General features: G+C 46.6%; 1 protein-coding gene across 2 annotated transcripts in view; it reads left to right on the forward strand.

Moving 5' to 3' along the window:
• Nucleotides 1-20,969, forward strand: part of LOC307040229 (spondin-1-like) — a 143,883-nt gene that overhangs the window by 48,383 nt on the left and 74,531 nt on the right. For both annotated transcript variants that reach the window (XM_079682867.1, XM_079682868.1), the window contains exons 4-6: nucleotides 14,530-14,603; nucleotides 15,525-15,647; nucleotides 17,077-17,225. In XM_079682867.1, the coding sequence (XP_079538993.1) occupies nucleotides 14,530-14,603; nucleotides 15,525-15,647; nucleotides 17,077-17,225 (346 nt within the window). The remainder of the gene's footprint in view (nucleotides 1-14,529; nucleotides 14,604-15,524; nucleotides 15,648-17,076; nucleotides 17,226-20,969) is intronic.

Below are 20,969 nucleotides of genomic sequence, written 5' to 3' on the forward strand. Positions count from 1 at the left end.
GGACATCTATTGAGAAACTGTTTATAAATAAAGACAGTAAATGCAGTTTACATCATTTTTACTGAGAACTAACTTGGAAAAAGATGCAAACACACAGTTTGTCTGTATTCTTCACTTTTGTTTTTCAATTTCATGCCCAAGCAGTCAACCCATGTTGCAGGGTGTTTTGCAGCGTTCAGTCTGTGTGAGATTTATAGGAGCAATATAAGTGATAACTCCTCCTTAATGTCTCCAGTCCCTCCTCTGTCTCCACGCTCTGTGTTGTTCAGCTCACTTTCATGTCCCGCCTTTATGAATCTCGGAGACTCTCTGAAGACCCTGCTGCTGCCACGCAAAGACTGCTGGTAAAAATGTATAACTGGTACATATTTCAACCATATAATACCATTACATAAAGAATATTTTTGGTGGCATCATTTCCAAAGCACAAATCTACAAAATTGTAGGCATTCCAAAAGTGAGACTTGATCTTCCTTAGTTGTTGCAATTTTCACAGTAGAGCTGTCTGCTGTCCAAACAACTTTGCTTGAATAGAACATTGCAAATCTAATAGTCTGTCACAAGCTTGGATACACAAGGTAAAGGACTCAAATGCACGACCTTGGAGACAGAGGTCAAGTATGAGTAAATACTTTATTTTCAAAATAGGAATACAAAAAAAGATTGACACTCTTAAACGAGGTGAAAAAAGGCTCAAAAAGGCACAAAAGAAAATCGCTCACTAAATGAGGAACAAAACGTACAAAGTAAATCAGGAGCATAAATCAGGCTTGAGATAAGATCAATAATTGCTGGTATGCGTCGCAGACTACTGACATGGAGACGGGACAAGACGAATTGACACAAGACAAAGGAAGGCTGGGGAATTTAAACAAAAGGTAACTGGCACAGGTGGAAACAATCAGGGGCGGGGCTGACGCTGATGAGAGCGGGAGACACACACAAGGATAGGGGGTGAAGGGACCTGGAATTAAACAAAAAAGGTGAGTACCAAAATAAGACAGGAAGTGGGAGACAAGAAAAAAAATGATTAAACAAAAACATGAAACATTTTTGATGGGACACAACATAGTCAATATTAATAGTTCACAGTTTAAAAGTCTGTAATATAAAACTATTTCTGTTTTCAGTTCTACTTCTAATTCTATCAGGCCGACATGATCTGGTTTATTTTTTCTATTGGAAATGTTAGGGTCTGCAAAGGTCTGGCTAGTGTTTTTAAGTAGCAAAGGCCATGGAGCCTTTATGACTCATATAGTTAGTGTCTGCTAATCTGTGCATACATTTGTTATTAAGACAATTGTCATGGGATCCTGTCAAACACCTGACTGTCTGTCATGTTTTTATTTATGTATTTGTATCTTTTTCTGTTTTCAATATGGAACAGTACCCATTCCTGTTATATAGTAGTCATGAGCGATGCAGTATTGAGTTTAAAAGCCAAGTAGCACTTCTGGTTCCCTGGTGTTGAAGTCAACCATTTCTAATGTTTTTTGGTTAAATACCTGAAATAAGGTCTGTGGTTGAAACAAGCTTGACAGATTTTCACGCTTTGTCCTACGACATAAAATACATCAGTAATAATTATCCCCCTGATGTATTCTATTTGACGGTGCAAGAGGTTCTCCTGATGGCATGGCCGATGGTGTCTGAACGTGTGTGTATCTTAGCTTCCTAGAGCAAGTGGCGCAATGATCCGTGTGAATTGGTGAACGATGACTTAAAGTAGCAAAGACCGGATACAGTAGAAAACAAATAAAGTCAGTTTACCATTCTATATGTTATAAAACGGCGGTTGCTAACAAGTGACTTTATGAGACTACTACCCATCATCACAGCGAACATCAGTCGCCTATAGCTTAGTGGTGTTGAAGTGTAGTCATGCAACCGGCATGCAGTGGTTTTTAGGCTAAAGTTAGCTTTTTACTTCTGGCTAGTGCATGTACACTTCAAAAAATATAAAAAGGGCGGTGATAGGTGGAGATTATCCTGCTGAATGTATTAATAATATAAGCCCTGTTTCAGTCTGAGTAGCCTTCGAAATTGGATAGGACTTAACAGGGCCGGCCCTGACCAATTTGCTGCCCTAGGCAAGATTTTAGCAGGCACCCCCCCCCCCTCCCCCCCGTGCTTGTATGCACTTGCACGGTGTGCATGGCCACCAAAACAGAAAGATATGGACACACGATGTGTGCAAATGTATTTAGTATCCTATCCATTTGAACATGATTTAAGTGGGGGAGGACCTAACCTCCTCTAGGGGGGTCCGGGGGCATGCTACGGGAAGATTCTTTTTTTTAAATATTGAAGTTGTAAGCATCAATCTGGTGCACTTTGAGAGCAACTTTAGGAGATCTATGGATACATCTCTCAACACCCATATGAAACAGAACTGTAAGCAGATTTACTTTAGGGATATTTTATAAATCACTCCCCTTTCAAACTCTATTCTTGTTTATTAATAACAACTTTTTTTACTGTCATATAGTATTTTATACTATAAGAGAATAGATGAAAATCTTTACCTCACTGAGCTGAGGTGTCACGGTTTGTGAAGGAAGCAGGACCCAAATGTAGATCTAAAATGAAAAAACTCCTTTATTTCAAGGCTATGATATAAACAATGACAAAACAGAACACTCACCGCAGAACTAGTCATGGCACAAGACGAACCGACAAAGACAAACAGAAAACCCAGAACTTAAATACACACAAGACTAATAACACAACAAGACACAGGTGAGGAGGGAGGAGAAAACACATGGGCCACAGGTGAACATAATCAGACAAATTAGACACAGCAGGGAAACTAATGACAAGAGGAAAAACACAGGGAAAAGGACCAGACAATAACGCAGTGGAAAACATGACAGGGAAAACAGTAAAAACACCCAAACCTACAAAACTATAAACGTGACATAACATGAGAATCGTGACATAACCACCCCCTCAAGGGACGGATTCCAGACGTCCCAAAAAAACAAAGTCCAGCAGGGTGGGTGGAGGGGGTCTGGAGGACGGGTCTCGGGCGGATGGCCCGGGGTCAAGGCAGAGACCAAGGTGGGGAACTTGGGCGGACGGCCCGGGGGCAAGGCAGAGTTCAAAAAGGGGAACTCGGGCGGACGGCCCGGGGGCAAGGCAGAGTTCGAGGAGGGGGTCTCGGGCGGACGGCCCGGGGGCAAGGCAGAGTTCGAGGAGGGGTGAAGACCACAGCGGGCGAACTCAGGGGACCGGGCCCGAGGGCGAAGACCGGACAGCTCCGGAGGCCGGGCAGGAGCCAGTGTCGGCAAGATCCCCCACAGAAGAGGACACAGGGTCGGCAGGACCCCTGGCAGGAGAGCAGTCGGCGGAACCTCCAACAGCACGGAACATAGGGTTGGCATGACCCCCGGCAGAAGAGTAGTCTGCGGGACCTCCAACGGCACAGGACATGGGGTTGTCAAGACCCCCGGCAGAAGAGCAGTCTGCGGGACCTCCAACGGCTCAGGACATGGGGTTGGCAGGACCCCCGGCAGAAGAGCAGTCTGCGGGACCTCCAACGACACAGGACATGGGGTTGGCAGGACCCCCGGCAGGAGAGCAGTCTGCGGGACCTCCAACGGGACAAGACATAGGGTTGGCAGGACCCCCGGCAGAAGAGTAGTCGGCGGGGCCTCCAACGGCACAGGACATAGTGTTGGCAGGACCCCCGGCAGAAGAGTAGTCGGCGGGGCCTCCAACGGCACAGGACATAGAGTTGGCAGGACCCCCAGCGGATTCTCCAATGGCACTTGAGTAGGGACTTGAGTGGGAACTCGAGAGAGGGCTTGAGAGGGAACTTGATCGGAGACTTGAGAGGGATCTCGAGAGGGAACTTGATCGGAGACTCGAGAGGTGACTCGAGAGGGGACTCGATCGGAGACTCGAGAGGTGACTCGAGAGGGGACTCGATAGGGAACTTGAGAGGGGACTCGAGAGAGGGAACTCGAGAAGAGACTCGAGAGGGGACTCGAGCGAGGGGACTCGAGAGGAGACTTGAGAGGGAACTCGAGAGGTGACTCGAGAGGAGACTTGAGAGGTGACTTGAGAGGGAACTCGAGAGGAGACTTGAGAGGTGACTTGAGAGGGAACTCGAGAGGGGACTTGAGAGGGGTCTTGAGATGGGTCTTGAGAAGGAACATGTGTCGGTCGGTACGCCGACAGGACTCGGGGAGCTGGCATCGGCTGAACAGCCAACAGGAGACGAGGTGCTGGAGTCGGCCGGTACGCCGACAGGACACGGGGGGCTGGCGTCGGCCGATGAGTCAACAGGTGACGAGGAGCCGAAGTCGGGACCCTGACTGCTGGGGCCGGTACTTGAGCCGGAACCATGGCTGGAACTGGGGCCGGAACCATGGCTGTATGGGCCGGTTCTGGAGCCGGAAACATGGTTGTAAGATACAGTTCTGGAGCCGGAAACATGGCTGTAAGGTCCGGTTCTGGAGCCGGAAAGATGGCTGTAAGGTCCGGTTCTGGAGCCGGAAACATGGCTGGTACTGGGGCCGGAACCATGGCTGTATGGTCCGGTTCTGGAGCCGGAAACATGGTTGTAAGATCCAGTTCTGGAGCCGGAAACATGGCTGTAAGGTCCGGTTCTGGAGCCGGAAACATGGCTGTACGGTCCGGTTCTGGAGCAGGGGGCATGGCTGCTGGGGCCGGCACTGGAGCCGGAACCATGGCTGCTGGGCGCGGAGCGGAAGCCTGGACCCTGGCTGTGTAAGCCAGGTAATGGAGTATGGAAGCAAAGCTGCGTGGGCCGGTACTGGAGCATGGAGCCATGGCTCCAGCCCCAGTACAGGCCTCAGCAGCCATGGCTCCATGCTCCAGTACCGGCCCACGCAGCTTTGCTTCCATACTCCATTACCTGGCTTACACAGCCAGGGTCCAGGCTTCCGCTCCGCGCCACAGCAGCTGTGTGGTCCGGTTCTGTAGCCGGAACCATGGCTGCTGGGGCTCCTGTTGCTAGCCTGGCCTTGCAACTCCTTCTCTTCGCAGCCGCCTGAATACTCCGTGGACCTCCATAAGCCAGACGAGTTCCATCAGACGACTCCTGAACAGGAGCAGGAACTGGGGCAGAAGCATGGGTTGACTTCAGACGTATCCCACCGAGGCGTATGGTGCCAGGTTGGGAATTGGGAGACAGGGAGGTAGCATGCCAGGGGCTAGCAGGCCGGGAATCCCACACCGGGATCATGGCTGTTGGAGCACGGGCCGGAATCCTGGCCCTGCGTCTCCCAGAGGCTCTTTGGAGACTCCGTGGACCTCAAACAGGACCGTAGAGGAAGGAAAGGGTTACAAGCGTCGGACCAATCCTCAGGACAACTTGTGAACAGCTGTAACCAATCCGGCAACAAACTTCTCAACCAAGGCATTTCGGCCACCTCCATTTGTGCTCTCTCGAGAATAGCCTCTTTGTCCTTTCTAGAGGAAGTTCCTTTCCACTCGGCATGAAAACATTGAAGGGAAAAGTCCAGATCAAACAGATCTAAGTCAAAATCATGACATCATCTGTCACGGTTTGTGAAGGAAGCAGGACCCAAATGTAGATATAAACTGAAAAAACTCCTTTATTTCAAGGCTATGATATAAACAATGACAAAACAGAACACTCACCGCAGAACTAGTCATGGCACAAGACGAACCGACAAAGACAAACAGAAAACCCAGAACTTAAATACACACAAGACTAATCACACAACAAGACACAGGTGAGGAGGGAGGAGAAAACACATGGGCCAAAGGTGAACATAATCAGACAAATTAGACACACCTGGGAAACTAATGACAAGAGGAAAAACACAGGGAAAAGGACCAGACAATAACCCAGAGGAAAACATGACAGGAGAAAAAAGCAAAAACTGAGGTTACCTACTGTAACCCCAGCTTCTATGAGTAAATGGCGCAGCCCTCTAGGCTATCGCTATTGGCTAATCCCCCTGCGCCCCCGCGCAGCACTGAAACACTTAGGAAGTAGGCCCGGCAATCTGCTCCCATACCAAATAACTTTTCTTCAGCTATTCGTAGAGCCAGTGGGGCCCAGCGCTTAGAGGGCTGCGCCATTTACTCATAGAAGCTGGGGTTACAGTAGGTAACCTCAGTTCTATTTCGTATATGGCTTTGCCCTCTAAGGCTATCGTTATTGGGTTAAGGGCGAAGCATGATGTAGTCTGCGCCCCACTGGGTCCGCCCGGCACTAGAAGCACAGACACACCTGCTAAATAACACCCCATGCCTGTTGTGCCATGCGTAATGGCGCATCACCGTCCCTGGAACATAGCAAAACATGCCTATCTTCCCGACGGGGTGAAGGCTGGGAACAATACATACCGGCCGCTGTGAGAAAGTAGAGACGAAGGTCCCACCTTTCCCAGCGATCATAGAGGGGGAACAGCAGCTCTCTGCGTGTCAGACAGGTAGGAGAGCGCCCAGCTGGATCCCTGACGTCACTCACTCTGAGACATCCCTCAAATAAAAATGAATAAACGAACAGGGGGAAGACCAAGATGCAGCAGTGCAAATATCTTCCACTCCACAATCCTCCGTGCAAAGCCGTGGAGGAGGAAATTCCTCTGGTGGAGTGCGCATTGATGTTCTCCGGGGGCTCCACCCCAGAGGAGACATGCCTGTGACACAGCCTCACACAACCTGTGTGACAGCCGTTGTGCAGACAGAGGTTGCCCGATCGAGCGCTCTCTATAATGCACAAACAGGCGCTGAGAATGGCGCAAGGCAGCCGTGCGCGCCACATAGCAGGACAGCGCGCGCACAGGACAGAGGAGATGAGACGTGGCTTCTTCCTCCGACCTGTAAGGAGGGGGAAAGAAGCCATCCAAGGTGATCACTCTCGACTCTAAAGAGCTTGTGATGACCTTTGGCATAAAAGCCGGGTTAGGCGTAAAACAGCTGAACTGCCATCTTCTTGGATCCGGAGGCATGACGGAGCCACAGAGAGAGCAGACAAATCACTCACCCTTTTCGCTGATAGAGCCAAAAGTAATATTACTTTGGCTGATAACAGTTTAAGGGGAACCTGGTCTAAAGGTTCAAATGGGGCTTTGCTTGGTGTGCGTAACACCAAAGCCAAATCCCACTGATGCGCCAGTGCGCGTGACACAGGTCTGAGTCTCGTATACTCCTCGCATAACACGGCTGCTGCGCTCTGCGAGCCCCTCGGTTCAATTCGCCGGGAATATACATTACTCTGATAAGAGCAACATGTGTGCGCGCCCAGAACAGCAGCCGCCTGGCTGCGTTCAGAAGCTGCGCAGATTGTACTCCCCCCTGGAAATTGAGGTAGGCTGCTTCCAGAGCCGTGGCCTGTTGTCTGTGCAAATCAACACATGTTTGATTGTACAACGGGGCGACTCCCCCATTATTTTCCGAGATTTAGAAAAATAGCGGGGGTAAAAACCGCGCCAGACACTGTTCCTGGGATGACAGGATTGTTTCTTGTATCCCATGGAACTGCTGGGGAGAAAGGCTTCTCTGTGAAGTGCCGTAATGGTCGTCATGGTGACGAGCCACGCCATCGCCGCCGCTGCCCGTGAGGCAAAAGGGCTGCGAGGGAGTTTCCACACGTTGCATTTCACTCCGTCTCTCATCATGAGGCGCGTACACGCCTAGGGGATGAGAGGTGTGTGCATGCTGTCCACACGAGGCGTTATAACGGTGCTCGTGGGTTATTATGATCGTGTGTAGGAGGCATATCTGGGACAGAGGAATGCAGCGAGCTCTGCAGTTTATAAACCAATAGGTTAAAACAGCAGGCTTCTGCAGCGAATGAACCACCTCTGGAGTGTCCCCCTGTTGGAAGAGACCCAAGGGGATCATCACGTGACCAGCTGACGCCAACGCCGAGCAGCTGCGTCACGGAGAGGACTGTGTGGGTTGTGACACGCCGGAGGAGAGCTGTCAGTTCCTCCCCTCGCTGCCGCGAGAGTCGCGCTCTCATGCTGGCTGAGTTTAACTCCACTCCCAGATAAACGATTGTCTGAGAGGGACGAGGACAGCTCTTCTTCCAATTTATTATGTAACCCAGGCTTTGACAGATGCGATACGAGATGTACCGTCTGTAAAGCGACTTCCTCCCTGGAGCGAGCCAGCAAATAGTAGGTCGTCCAGAGAAAAACCACACTCTCATCCCTCCTCTGTGTAGTGGCTCCAGCCTTCTCTACACAAAATGCGAGGAGCCAGGAAATATCCGAACGGCAGACGATTGTCTGGTGTGATATTCCCTGAATGGAAAACGCAGGAATTTCCTGTGTTTCGGGATGATGGGTACGTGGAAGTATGCATCCTTCAGGTGGAAGTGAACCAGTCGTCCTGGTGAACACATTCCAGCACCTGTTTGATCGTCAGCATGTGGAATACTGACAGATCGAGGACGTCTCATTCCCCCAGTCTTTTTCGGGATTAGAAAAATAATGGGAGTGAAAACCCCTGATTTTCCTCCCTTTCAGGAACCCTGGAAATATCCTCTTTCAACAGGAGTTCCAGCAGCTCGGATTGTAGCGCAAGACATAGCTTCTGGGAGGACACGAGTGTTTCCTGTATCCCATTGAACTATGGGGGGGGGGGAGAGAGGCGAACCGCAGGACGTATCCTCTGCTGATCAGCCTGCTCATCCATCTGTCCATCAGACACACACGCTGCCACTCTGAGAAACACTCGAGATGCTCTGTGGTCGTCATGGCAACGAGCCACGCCAGGGAGCCTCCACACGCTGCGTTTCACTCCGGCTCTCATCATGAGGCGTGTACACGCTCAGGGGATGGATGGAGGTGTGTGCAGTGCTGTCCACACGAGGCGTTATAACGGCGCTCATGGGTTTATTATGACCGTGTGTAGGAGGCGTATCTCGGACAGAGGAATGCCGCGAGCTCTGCAGGTTATTAACCAAGGTTAAAACAAGCAGGCTTCTACAGCGAGCCCTGCTGTCTAGTTAATCAACAGATTAGTGGCAGCCGGCTTAATTAGCGAGCTCTGCAGGTTATTAACCGATAGGTTAAAACCAGCAGGCTTCTTGCGGCGAGCCCTGGCGCCGTGGCGCTGCGGGCACTTCCGCTGGGGGCACTCAGCCTGGAATACTGCTCATTCCCCCGTTCTGGCTTCTCTGTTATGCCATTGCCCTCGCCGCCACTGTGAGGCGAAAGGGCTGCTAGGAAGCCTCCACACTCTGCGTTTCACTCCGACTCTCATCATGAGGCGCGTACACGCTCAGGGGATGGATGGAGGTGTGTGCAGTGCTGCCCACATGAGGCGTTATAACGGCGATCATGGATTTATTAAGGCCGTGTGTACGAGGCGTATCTCGGACAGAGGAATGCCGCGAGCTCTGTAGTTTATTAACCAACAGGTTAACCCCAGGCTTCTGCAGCGAGCCCTGCTGTATACTAATCAACCAATTAGTTGCAGCCGGCTTAATTAGCGCGCTCTGAAATTTATTAACCGACAGGTTAAAATCAGGCTTTAGCAACGAGCCCTGCTGGCTATTAACCGACAGGTTATAGGCAGCTGGTTTACACAGGGCGTGAGGCGACCCCAGGTGGGCTTGGACCGAACGGGCTGCGCGGGGGCCTCCACACGCTGCGTCTCAATCCGACTCTCATCATGAGGAGCGTACACGCTCAGGGGATGGATGGAGGTGTGTGCAGTACTGCCCTCATGAGGCGTTATAACGGCGCTCATTGGTTTATTATGACCGCGTGTATGAGGCGTATCTCGGACAGAGGAATGCCGCGAGCTCTGCAGGTTATTAACAGATTAGTGGCAGCCGGCTTAATTAGCGAGCTCTGCAGTTAATTAACCGATAGGTTAAAACCAGCAGGCTTCTGCAGTGAGCCCTGGCGCCGTGGCGCTGCGGGCGCTGCCGCTGGGGGCACTCAGCCTGGAATACTGCTCATTCCCCCGTTCTGGCTTCTCTGTGATGTGCTGTAATGGTCGTCATGGTGACGAGACACGCCATTGCCCTCACCGCCGCTGCCCGTGAGGCGAAAGGGCTGCGAGGAAACCTCCACACGCTGCGTTTCACTCCGGCTGTCATCATGAGGCGTGTACACGCTCAGGGGATGAGTGGAGGTGTTTGCAGTGCTGTCCACATGAGCTGTTATACCGACGCTCATGGGTTATTATGACCGTGTGTAGGAGGCGTATCTCGGACAGAGGAATGCCGCGAGCTCTGCAGGTTTATTAACCGATAGGTTAAAACCAGCAGGCTTCTGCAGGGAGCCCTGCTGTCTACTTAATCAACAGATTAGTGGCAGCCGGCTTAATTACCGGCTCCGCTTCCTTGGAGGCTCTCGCGGAGAAGACCAGGAGCGGGGGAGCCTCACTCCCCTTTGACTCACCGCCGGGAGACCCTGTCTCTGGGGTGGCGGGGGAGCGGAGACGTGGGACGGAGCCCCTGCAGCCGCCGAGACAGGTGCTGTGGGCGTCTCTCCGCTTGCGGCCTCCTGTGGCCGGCGTGGACGCCGCGGCTGCTGCGGGCGTTGGTGCCGCTGTGGCAGCTCAGCCGACTGGAGCCAGCTGTACATGCTGGCGAATGCCGTCCAACTGTTCCGCGGCCGTCTTCATGGACTCCACCATGGCGTGGAACTGGGGTCCGAACAGCCCGTCCGGGCTGATTGGAGCGTCCAGTAGCACTTTTCTGGCCGTCTCCGTAACAGACGCCGCCGCGCTGTGGTGACGGAGAGGGGGAAAGCATGTTCGGCCGCCAAGCTGGCACCCTGCTCCGACTCTGTCTCCCCCGTCCGGGGGAGAGGAGGGAGGGGAGAACCGAACCGTGAACCGTGGAGGGAGGCGGGGCAGGAGTTGCTTCGGACTCAAGCTCTCCCCCCACCGGCCGCTTACACAGTAAATTCCAATGTTGATAAAAGCACACAGAAGCTGTATACATTTTTGGGGAGTTTGATTTATTTTAATTTAACACAAATACAAAATTAAAACCTATAATTGCCCACTAAAGCCGTTATTTCAAAAAATAACTATTTCACATAAACCTCTGGTTTTTACTGGGACTGGGGCAGTTCAACTTGATTTTTTTTGGGCGGGGGGGGGGAGGTGCTGTACGCAATATAGGCATAGTTCTGTTAGTATAAGATAATAAGATTACTGCCTATGCCAAGGGCCGGCCCTGGGACTTAATACAATTTATTCAGCTGTTTCCTAAAAGATATCTTATTCAGAGAATTTCTGATAAATGACTCAGTAAATTGCTCCTGGTAATATGTTTTTCTCTGTGTTGTTGTAGAGCTGAATTATTAATTGCACTGTCTTGCACTTATTGAGGTGAAGAGACTTTGCACTGCTGCTTCAACATCAGCTTCGGCAAATCATTTTCCTTTTCGGTGGACCATACTGCAGGGAACTAAGCCACGTGTCAAAACAAAGAACTGTGCAGTGATTTTGTTTTATATTCCAAAGTCATGTCAGAACATAAACATATATGAACAACTGTCCAACGGTGTGTCACTAATTGGAAATAATGAGGAGCTATTAAAGCAACACATTGCAATTTTAGCGCCTACCTTTCAAGAGAACAATGTGGGTTGAGGAACAAAAGAGATCACTTCAAAAGACGGTGAAAGTGAGTTGGTACTGTTTTCCAAAAGAGAGATAACTCACTCACTAACATGGGATATGACTTGTTTTTCTTAAATTAGATTATTTCTAATGATTATTTATTGGCCAAAGTAGAAATCATGTATTAATGAGCTTTGGGTGCTCAGGGCACACTCTTTTAAAATGTTGGGTCGAAGGTTTAAAAAGGAGAACCTGATTAATAAAACAATTAAAAAGCACCCAGATTTATTATGGTCAAATGGATTTAATTTTTGGATTTACATTTTTTTTGTCATGTTTTGTAATTTTTAAAGGGCTAAAACACAGTTTTCAGGTCATCCAACAATTGATGACAGAGAGAACTAGAGAATGCAATTCCTGAAGAAATTGCTAGTGGGAATGCTTTATGCTGAACATATGACGCTAAACTGTTGAAATGTAATGTGTAAGAAAAAAAGTGAATAATTTTGATTGAAATGATACATACAACACTGGGGGCTTGAATGTGTGATGAGAGAAGAAAAGAAAGTGAAAAGGCTTGGAATAGCAGCAGAATATTTGAACCGCAAACTTCTGAACTAACTTGATGGCGAATGATCTGTCGCCATGGCAACGGCATTTGATGACACCTCATAATACGCTTAGATGCGTTGATGGCTGCATTGTTACCAAACCTGTGAAGTTTTGGGCTGTTTGGAGTATTTTCACTGAAGTTATGAGAAAACCGTGTTTCAAGGCGAGCATTGTGTTGCCATGGCAACGGCATTTGAATAAATCTCAAAACTGTCCCGTAGATGTCTTCACGGCTGTACTCTTAGCACACTTGTGAAGTTTGAGCACTTTTTGAACATTTGCATAGGAGTTATAGCGACATCCTGTTTTATGGCGAGGGATGCGTTTCCATGGAAACGGCATATGGTGAGATCTCAAATTTGGCGTAGAGCTGTTGAGACATGGACTGGTGATATACAAGTGAAGATTGGGGCACGATTGGACCGTGTCCATTGGACTTATAGCGACATCATGTTTTATGGCGAGGGATGCGTTTCCATGGAAACGGCATATGGTGAGATCTCAGATTTGGCGTAGAGCTGTTGAGGCATGGACCGTTGATATACAAGTGAAGATTGGGGGACGATTGGACCGTGTCGACGGGACTTACAGCCACATAGTGTTTCATGGCGAGTGGTCCGTCGCCATGGCAACGGCATTTGATGACACCCCATACTACGCTTAGATGCGTTGATGGCTGCATCGTTACCAAACCTGTGAAGTTCTGGGCTGTTTGGAGTATTTTCACTGAAGTTATGGGAAAACCGTGTTTCAAGGCGAGCATTGTGTTGCCACGGCAACGGCATTTGAAGAAATCTCAAAACTGTCCTGTAGATGTCTTCACGGCTGGACTGTTTGCACACTGCTATCTGAAGTCTGCTGCTCTGAGCATGTCAGTTGGAGTGATGACATCATCGTGTTCCATTGCACAGGTGTTTATAGTTGAGCTAACTGAGGTTGAGGTGAGGTGCCTAAAGGCTGAGTTGAGGTGCCTAAACTTCAAAGGCTTCATTGTTCTGAATGAGAGATGAACCTCTTACAAGTGAGCGTTTTGTGGAAGAACCGTAACAGATATCTGTGAAATTTGAAAACTTGAAGCATGTCAAGGAAGTTGAGTATCTGAAGTGTAATTTTTTGTGTAGTTTAATGTGGCCTTTTTGGCAGTTTAACTAAAGGTGTGCGGCTCCTGCCGTGAGGAAATATCAGCCTTAAATTACAATGGGCTTTAATGGAGGAATGTTGAACGTTTTTGTCACTTCATGCCCTCAAAAAGCATTTTGTTTAATTATTTTGCTTAATTATTTGTCCTTTTTCAAGCTACGGGATGTTTTCCTACGTTTGTCATGAAAGATTATGTCTCAGGAATGTAGGGTTTGGGAATTATGGCAGTTTAAAAAAAATATATGAAGGCAAATTTCAAACTGTCCTCCACTCTAACTCTGACATCACGCACTCTGCCTTAACGAGCTGCGCAATGTTACATTTCAAATGTTAAAAATGTGATGAATTATGGGATGTATCTCTGGAATTATGAAAGTTATGAATGAGAAAAGTAATAGCCATCGATTCCCGACCGAGCTGAGCGTTTTGATGTTTGAACGGAGTTTCTGCAATGTTCAATGCGGGAGAAGAAGCGCGGCAAAATAAGCCGGAGGAATAATAAACTTTTTGTGCGTAGAAGAACAGTTGGAATGTTGTTAACAGCATTCCCACTAAATGAATATTTAATCTGAGAAAAAGGTAGGTGCAAACTTACAGAACTGTTCAAAGGGAATGTAGGAGTGCTGGGAGTAAATGCAACTCTATTGCAATAGAACGTAAAACGTATAGTAAAAGCGTTGCAAGGCCTTATTGTTCCTCTGACACTTTTTATACTTTCTCCACCATCTCCAAACTCCATAATAGTGGCATCACACAAAGTTTCATGGCTCCATATGTGCAATAACAGAAATGCATTTCATTTTTACTGAAGAAAAACTCCTTTTGGGAAAACATCATCCTTGGGAAAGTTTCATTTCCAGCTGATATTAGCTCATAAGTTAGAACTGTGGTCTGCTCGCTGTCTACGGATCTATAACTCCCGACTGTAATTCTGGCTCTTTCTTTCTCCGTGTCTGTGGGCATGATTGCTCTGTTACATTTCATACAGCAGCAGTGTGGTGTTTCACGAAGGAAAATAAATACATTGTGTTTCTGTGAAAAGATGTGTACTCTACGAAACATCAGGGAACCCATTACCTTCCCATGTTGACGCGGGTTATATGGATCAGATATTGAAAAAAACAACAGTATTATCCATCTAATGCACTTTTTGCACCCCTATTACTACCCAACTCATCATTTTCTCTTCATTCTCCTTCCCCTTCCCCTCACCCACTACATCTCTCTATGTCTCTCCAGGGCCAGTATTGTCCAGAAGAAAGTCATTTATTTCCAGGATGAAGGCTCTCTCACGATCCCACTGTGTGAGAAAGGTAATGACAGCTGCCCATCATGTCCCCATTCTTCCATGATGGCTGCTTATCTTTTCATCTTTGACCGCCCATTATGGTTCCATTATCCCCTTGTTTCATCCCCTTTTTTTCCCTATTTCGGAACAAAACAGCTCCCAGTCTTTTATACCGTGTTAAAAAAAATATGAGACGAGAAAAACTGTGAGGACAACGGATAATGGATCTCATGGGAGTCCATTTGGATGTTAAATATTCCTCTGTAATTCACCACAGAGCAGCAACATAGCTTTCATGTTACCTGTGATGTCACGCCAGATTTGGAAAGCTGTCTGCTGCTAAACGAAACACTTCTGAGACAGACCATTTTAGCTCTGATGCACACATTTATTGTACAGTAAAAAACAAATCCCAGACAAAGTGTTTGTCCAAACTTTATCTCAGGGGAATCTCACTTTAATAAAATCTTCCTCTCCTTGCAGAAATCTAATTTTCCGGGCTATTATGCAAGCCGATAAAGCCTCTCCATTTCAATTTGCTGTCAAGTGAGGCGCCTCCAATGTTTGACTCATCCTGCCATAACTTAAGTGTGGATTTCTTTTTTTATAATTTGGGGACTCATAAATATTCAAGCACTCTCCTTGACCTATCTTTCAAAAACATCGGGCCAGGCCAATTTTTGAATATTTATGAGACTGCGCCAAGGCTAATGTGTTATTTAAATAGAAGTTTATTCAGAGGAGGTAATTTGGTGACATTCTCCCTGGGTCCAAAATGAAGTCATTTATCAGGTAATGTATGCAGGTACGCATTAGTGTCAAAGCTTGCTCTGGCTGGTCTTTGTTTGTCTGTCTGCCCCTGAACTGTGTTTACTGTCATTATTTTGCCTTGTGCATCTTGTCTGCTGTTAATATGAGTGTGTTGTCCTATCTTGTCTCCCTGTAGAGCGTGTGTTCGGTGAGGCCACAGAAACTCCGGCTATAGAATGCTGCGCCTGTGGAACAGCCAAGTACAGACTGACCTTCTTCGGCAACTGGTCAGAGAAAGTACATCCCAAAGACTACCCAAGTAAGTTCAAACCATAGTCAAAAAAGAGTCAGGACACAGCAATCAGAATTATAAGATGGGTTTTGTTTGAAAATCAATCAATCAATCAATCAATCAATGTTTATTTATATAGCCCAATATCACAAATGTTACATTTGTCTCAGTGGACTTCAGAGTTTTTACAGAATATCAGTATGACAATACGACACCCTCTGTCCTTAGACCCTCACATCGTACAAGGAAAAACTTCCAGAGAAAACCCACAGTTTAAAGGGAAAAATGGGAGAAACTTCAGGGAGAGCAACAGAGGAGGGATCCTTCTCCCAGGACGGACAGACGTGCAATAGATGCCGTGTGTAAATTGAAAAGATAATACATTTGGAACATAGGTAGTCCAAATGTTTGGAAATGCATGTGTCTATATTAAGAAGATGAATCCACGAGGATATCCATCCAGGACTTGTGATCCAAGACCACAGCAACAGGCACAGCCACGACTCAAGATCCAGGGCTCGTGATCCAGGACACAGGACCGCAGCGACAGGATCCTCCATGACTCAGGATCCCGGCATAGATAGACACCAAAAAGAAAGAAATTTGGGGAAGCTGGGTTATTCGGAACATGAGAGTACACAGGTACAGACAGAGAGAAGGAAGAAGTAAGATGTCCCCCGACAAACTAAGCCTATAGCAGCAAAACTAGGGGCTGAATCTAATCATCCCTAACTATAAGCTTTATCAAAAAGGAAGGTCTTAAGCGCACTCTTAAAAACGGATAGGGTGTCTGCTGGAAGCTGATTCCACAAATGTGGAGCTTGATAAGAAAAGGCACTGGCTCCCATTGTACTTTTAGAGACTCTAGGAACAACCAACAACCCTGCATTCTTGGAACGCAATGCCCTAGTAGGACAGAAGGGTATAATGAGTTCTTTAAGGTAAAAACCTTAAAACCAAACAATTATACCAAAAGAGGCATATTGGGTTTCTTGTTGTGAGTAAGATCTAAAATTAAAGCTAAAGCTAAAGAGGGGAAATCACTATGGATTCGGCTGTTAGTGCATTTTACTTAATGATAAAGAAAAAAATGACTATTTTTGTTTTCCATAGGGTAGTTGATTTTGCTCAGATTTTTTTTGTTGCTGTTTTACTGATGTCTCTTTCCCTTATTGGCCCAATGACATCAAGTGGCTGACACAGAAGTTGTAGAACCACTGTTTGGCCACTGTAGAAATTTGCTTCAATGTCCGGCTCACTTCCTTTGGGCTTGGCTCAGGCGCAGTGACTTCTGCTTGTCTCCACTAGTTGCAAAGGATGACCAACCAACTGAAAAGAACAGTTTATCATATTTCTTTGAAAATATGATAAACAGTCTTCAGGCACCCAGCTATCTACGTATTCAATCAGCTGATATTCACTCCCTTCTGACTCAAATATCCCAAATGTCTTCCAGGACGAGCCAACCACTGGTCGGCCCTGATTGGTGCGTCTCACTCCAGAAGCTACGTGCTGTGGGAGTATGGGGGCTACGCCAGCGAGGGCGTCCGTCAGGTCGCTGAGTTCGGCTCCCCCATCAAGATGGAAGAGCAGATTCGACAGAAGGTAGGGTATCAGATGGAGCCTCTGCGGGTTCTCATGTCTGATGTAACAGCACTATTTCCATGTCTTTCCATCTGTTTTTCTTACCCCCATGTGTTAATGGTAAAAATGGAATGCACAGAAAGGCTCCAACCATTATGAGTGCATGCAGCATGTAGATACAGTATCATCATTATATGTGCTCATGCCAACCTGCCATTTGTCAGGGCCTATTATCACATACTGAGGGGTTAATGACAGGCTGAGGCAATAATCCAACGAATCCAACGCACATACACACAGCAACCAATGAATGCAATACAGTGAAATTCTCATTTCCACATCAGCAAAGCATTTACATGGCAACGCAGGACGTCCTCATACTCTCACCCTCTCATTATCTTTCTTATTAAACCATCAGCAGACTTCTTCTGAGTTAACTATGCCTTTAGGGGTTCGATATTTTAGAAAGGCATCCTCGAGATTACACCGTGAAAGGAAAGGCTGTTGGCTGAGTGTGTGTGTTTGCAAAGAAAAATGGAACATACCCCTGACTGGAAAGCATGAAAGGATACAGCTAAGAGGAGTGTCTCTTCAAATACTCAAAGGATGGTTAAAATGAGAAAGTGTGTACTGTGAGACAACAGGAATTGACAGATATATTGCTATACAATTTATAGAATGTGCTTTAGCTAGACCTTTACAAATATAAAATTAACACTCAGTTTTAAGTCAGGGAAACACTGTGGACAGGCATACAGTCATAATGGACCAATTACATTACTTGTCCAACAACCCAACCTCAGCATATTCTCGAATTAGCTTCATCACTAGTGAAATAAACAAACTATAATTTATAAAATACTAAGCTTGTTATCAATTATAGGACAGCTGACACACTATAACTATAAACTGAACCTTTATCACATATTACACTAGAAGATTAAAGAAAATTGACTCTGGCAGGGATTTGGTGTATAAGCGGGAAAAACAAAGCGTCCATTTGGCATTTTCAGAGATTCATACCAATCCTAAAACTTTCTGCAAATTGAAAGTGTTCTTTGGACACATACCTTTACTTTAGGTTCTAGACAAGAGTGAGGCGGCCAAAACTGTGTTGTGCATTTCCAATGTAATCACTCAAAGTTTATCAACCGGCGGAAATATTTGTATATTTCTAATAACATGAGAATATCTCACATTTCACTCAATAGGAACTCCAAATGTTCATTGACACTTAATATGTGGTCAGGATCTGGCGATCAAACCTCCAAAGGTGATCAATAAGCTGCTCGCTATACTGAGCTATAGCTGTACATGTATTTAATGGAATTATGATTTAGGCCTTTGAAGGGAGTGTTTCCTAAAGTGAATAGAACTGATTTCTGGATCTATAGCATTCTTAAGATATTACCTTATGATTGCCTAATTTTCTCAAGTATTTAATTTTCTTAAAGTCTTCGTTTTTTTGTTCTCATAAATCAACCAGTCAAATATCAAACAAAATGTGTATATATTGCCCAATATAAAAAAGTACACATTTGTCTCAAGTGGCTTTACAATGAGTACATAATACAACACACTCCATCCTTAGATCCTCGCATCATGCAAGGAAAAACATCCACATATCCACACAAAACATCCAGGACAACATAAAGAGAAAAATAAGTAGGAGAAGAAAGGTGAAAGGTGAAAGGGAAAACTCTCCTGATACTGACAGTCTAAGCCTATATAGCAGCATAACCAGGGGCTGGTTCAAAGCAAGCCTAAGCCAGCCCTATTTATAAGCTTTTTCAAAAAGGAAAGTCTTAAATCTGCTCTTAAATGTGGAGAGGTAGTCTGCCTCCCAAACAAAAAAGAAACCAGTTCCCAGTTTTACCAACAATTTCCAGAACATGGGGGGCAAGGTTGTTGAGGGCTTTGAAAGTGAAAAGTAATATTTTAAAGTCAATGCGGTGTTTGATGGGGAGCCAGCGGAGGTCATGGAGGATAGGGGTGATGTGGTCGGAGCGTCGGGTGGAGGTGAGCAAGCGGGCAGCTGAGTTTTGGACATATTGAAGTTTTTTTTGTGTGAATGCAGGTGACCCAAAAAGTATGCTGTTGCAGTAATCCAATCGGGATGTTATAAAGGCATGGATCAGAGTTTCAGCAGCGGTCGATGAGAGGGAGGGTGTAATGCGGGCGATGTTCTTTAAATGGAAGAATGCATTTTTTGTGACCTGGTTGACGTGAGGGAGGAAAGTGAGGGTGGGGTCGAGGATGATGCCAAGGTTACGGATGTGAGTGGAGGGGTTGACAATGGAGCCATCGATAGTAAGAGAAAAATCTTGGGTTGAGTGGGTAAGTGAGTTTGGGCCAATGATTATAATAATAATAATAATAATAATAATAATAATAATAATAATAATAATAATAATACATTACATTTATAAAGCGCTTTTCCTGGTGCTCAAAGCGCTTACAAGCAAGTAAAACAAAATAACGACAAAAGTAGAAAGTGCTAAGCTAGGAGGAATAAGGGCAAGGGGATAGTTGATTAGGAGTTGAAGGCAAGAGTGAAAAGGTGAGTTTTGAGGGATTGTTTGAATGATGTGAGAGTAAGATAAGAAAAAATAAGTAAGATAAGTTCCGATTTGTCACAGTTAAGTTTTAGAAAATTGTTTTGCATCCAAATTTTAATGTCAGTGAGGCAGCTGCTGAGCTGGGAATGTTTGGTTGGAGAAATTGATTTTGTTGAGAGGTAGAGCTGTGTGTCATCAGCATAACAGTGGAACTGGAGTTGGTGTTGAAGGAGGATTTGTCCAATTGAGAGGATGTAGATGATGAACAGAAGGGGACTAAGTACAGAACCCTGAGGGACGCCGTGATTGACGGGGGCTGTGGGGGATTCGGAGTTGTTAATGGAGATTAATTGATGTCTGATTTAAACCAGGAGAGGGCAGTACCGGTTATGCCAATGGAAGACTGGAGGCGGTTGATGAGGATGGAATGGTTGATCGTGTCAAATGCGGCTGTTAGGTCAAGGAGAATGAGAAATGAGAGGGAACCAGAGTCAGCAGAGAGGAGAATGTCGTTGGTCACCTTGAGTAGGGCAGATTCTGTGCTGTGGCGAGTACGGAAACCAGATTGAAAAGGTTCATGAAGGTTATTGCAGTCCAGATGGGATTTTTGACAGGAATGGGAGGTTAGAGATGGGCCGGTAGTTATTGAGGGAATCAGGGTTGAGACCAGGTTTTGTTAGTATGGGAGTGACAGCAGCGAGTTTCAGATCAGGGGGGACGAGTCCAGTGGACAGAGAGGAGTTAATGACTGTGGTGATAAGATGAGTGAGTTGGGGGAGGCAGGCCTTGACAAAGGTAGAGGGCATGGGGTCCAGGATGGAAGTTGAGGTATTCATGCCGGTGACTTGGGCAACTATGTCCAGTGAGGTAATTTGTCTGAAGGCTTTAAAAGGGTCCCTGGAAGGAGGAGGGTAGGCAGGTTCCGGAAAAGGATGGGTGGTGGACGAGACGGAGGAGTTGGCTATGTTGCTGTGTATTATTTCAATTTTGCTTCGGAGGAATGAGAGGAAGGATTCACACTTTGAGGTGGTGAAGGAGTTGGAGATATTATCCATGGGGTTGAGGAGCTTGTTAATAGTTGAAAAAAGGGACTTTGGGTTATTGCTGTCAGATTGTATTACAGAGGAGTAGTGGAAGGAGCGTGCACTGTTGAGGGCATCTTTGTACTGCTGTTGGTGCAGTCTATTAATGTCTTTGTGGATAGTGA

Source organism: Notothenia rossii (genome assembly GCF_949606895.1).
Source record: "Notothenia rossii genome assembly, chromosome: 5".
In the NCBI taxonomy this organism is placed as follows: domain Eukaryota; kingdom Metazoa; phylum Chordata; class Actinopteri; order Perciformes; family Nototheniidae; genus Notothenia; species Notothenia rossii.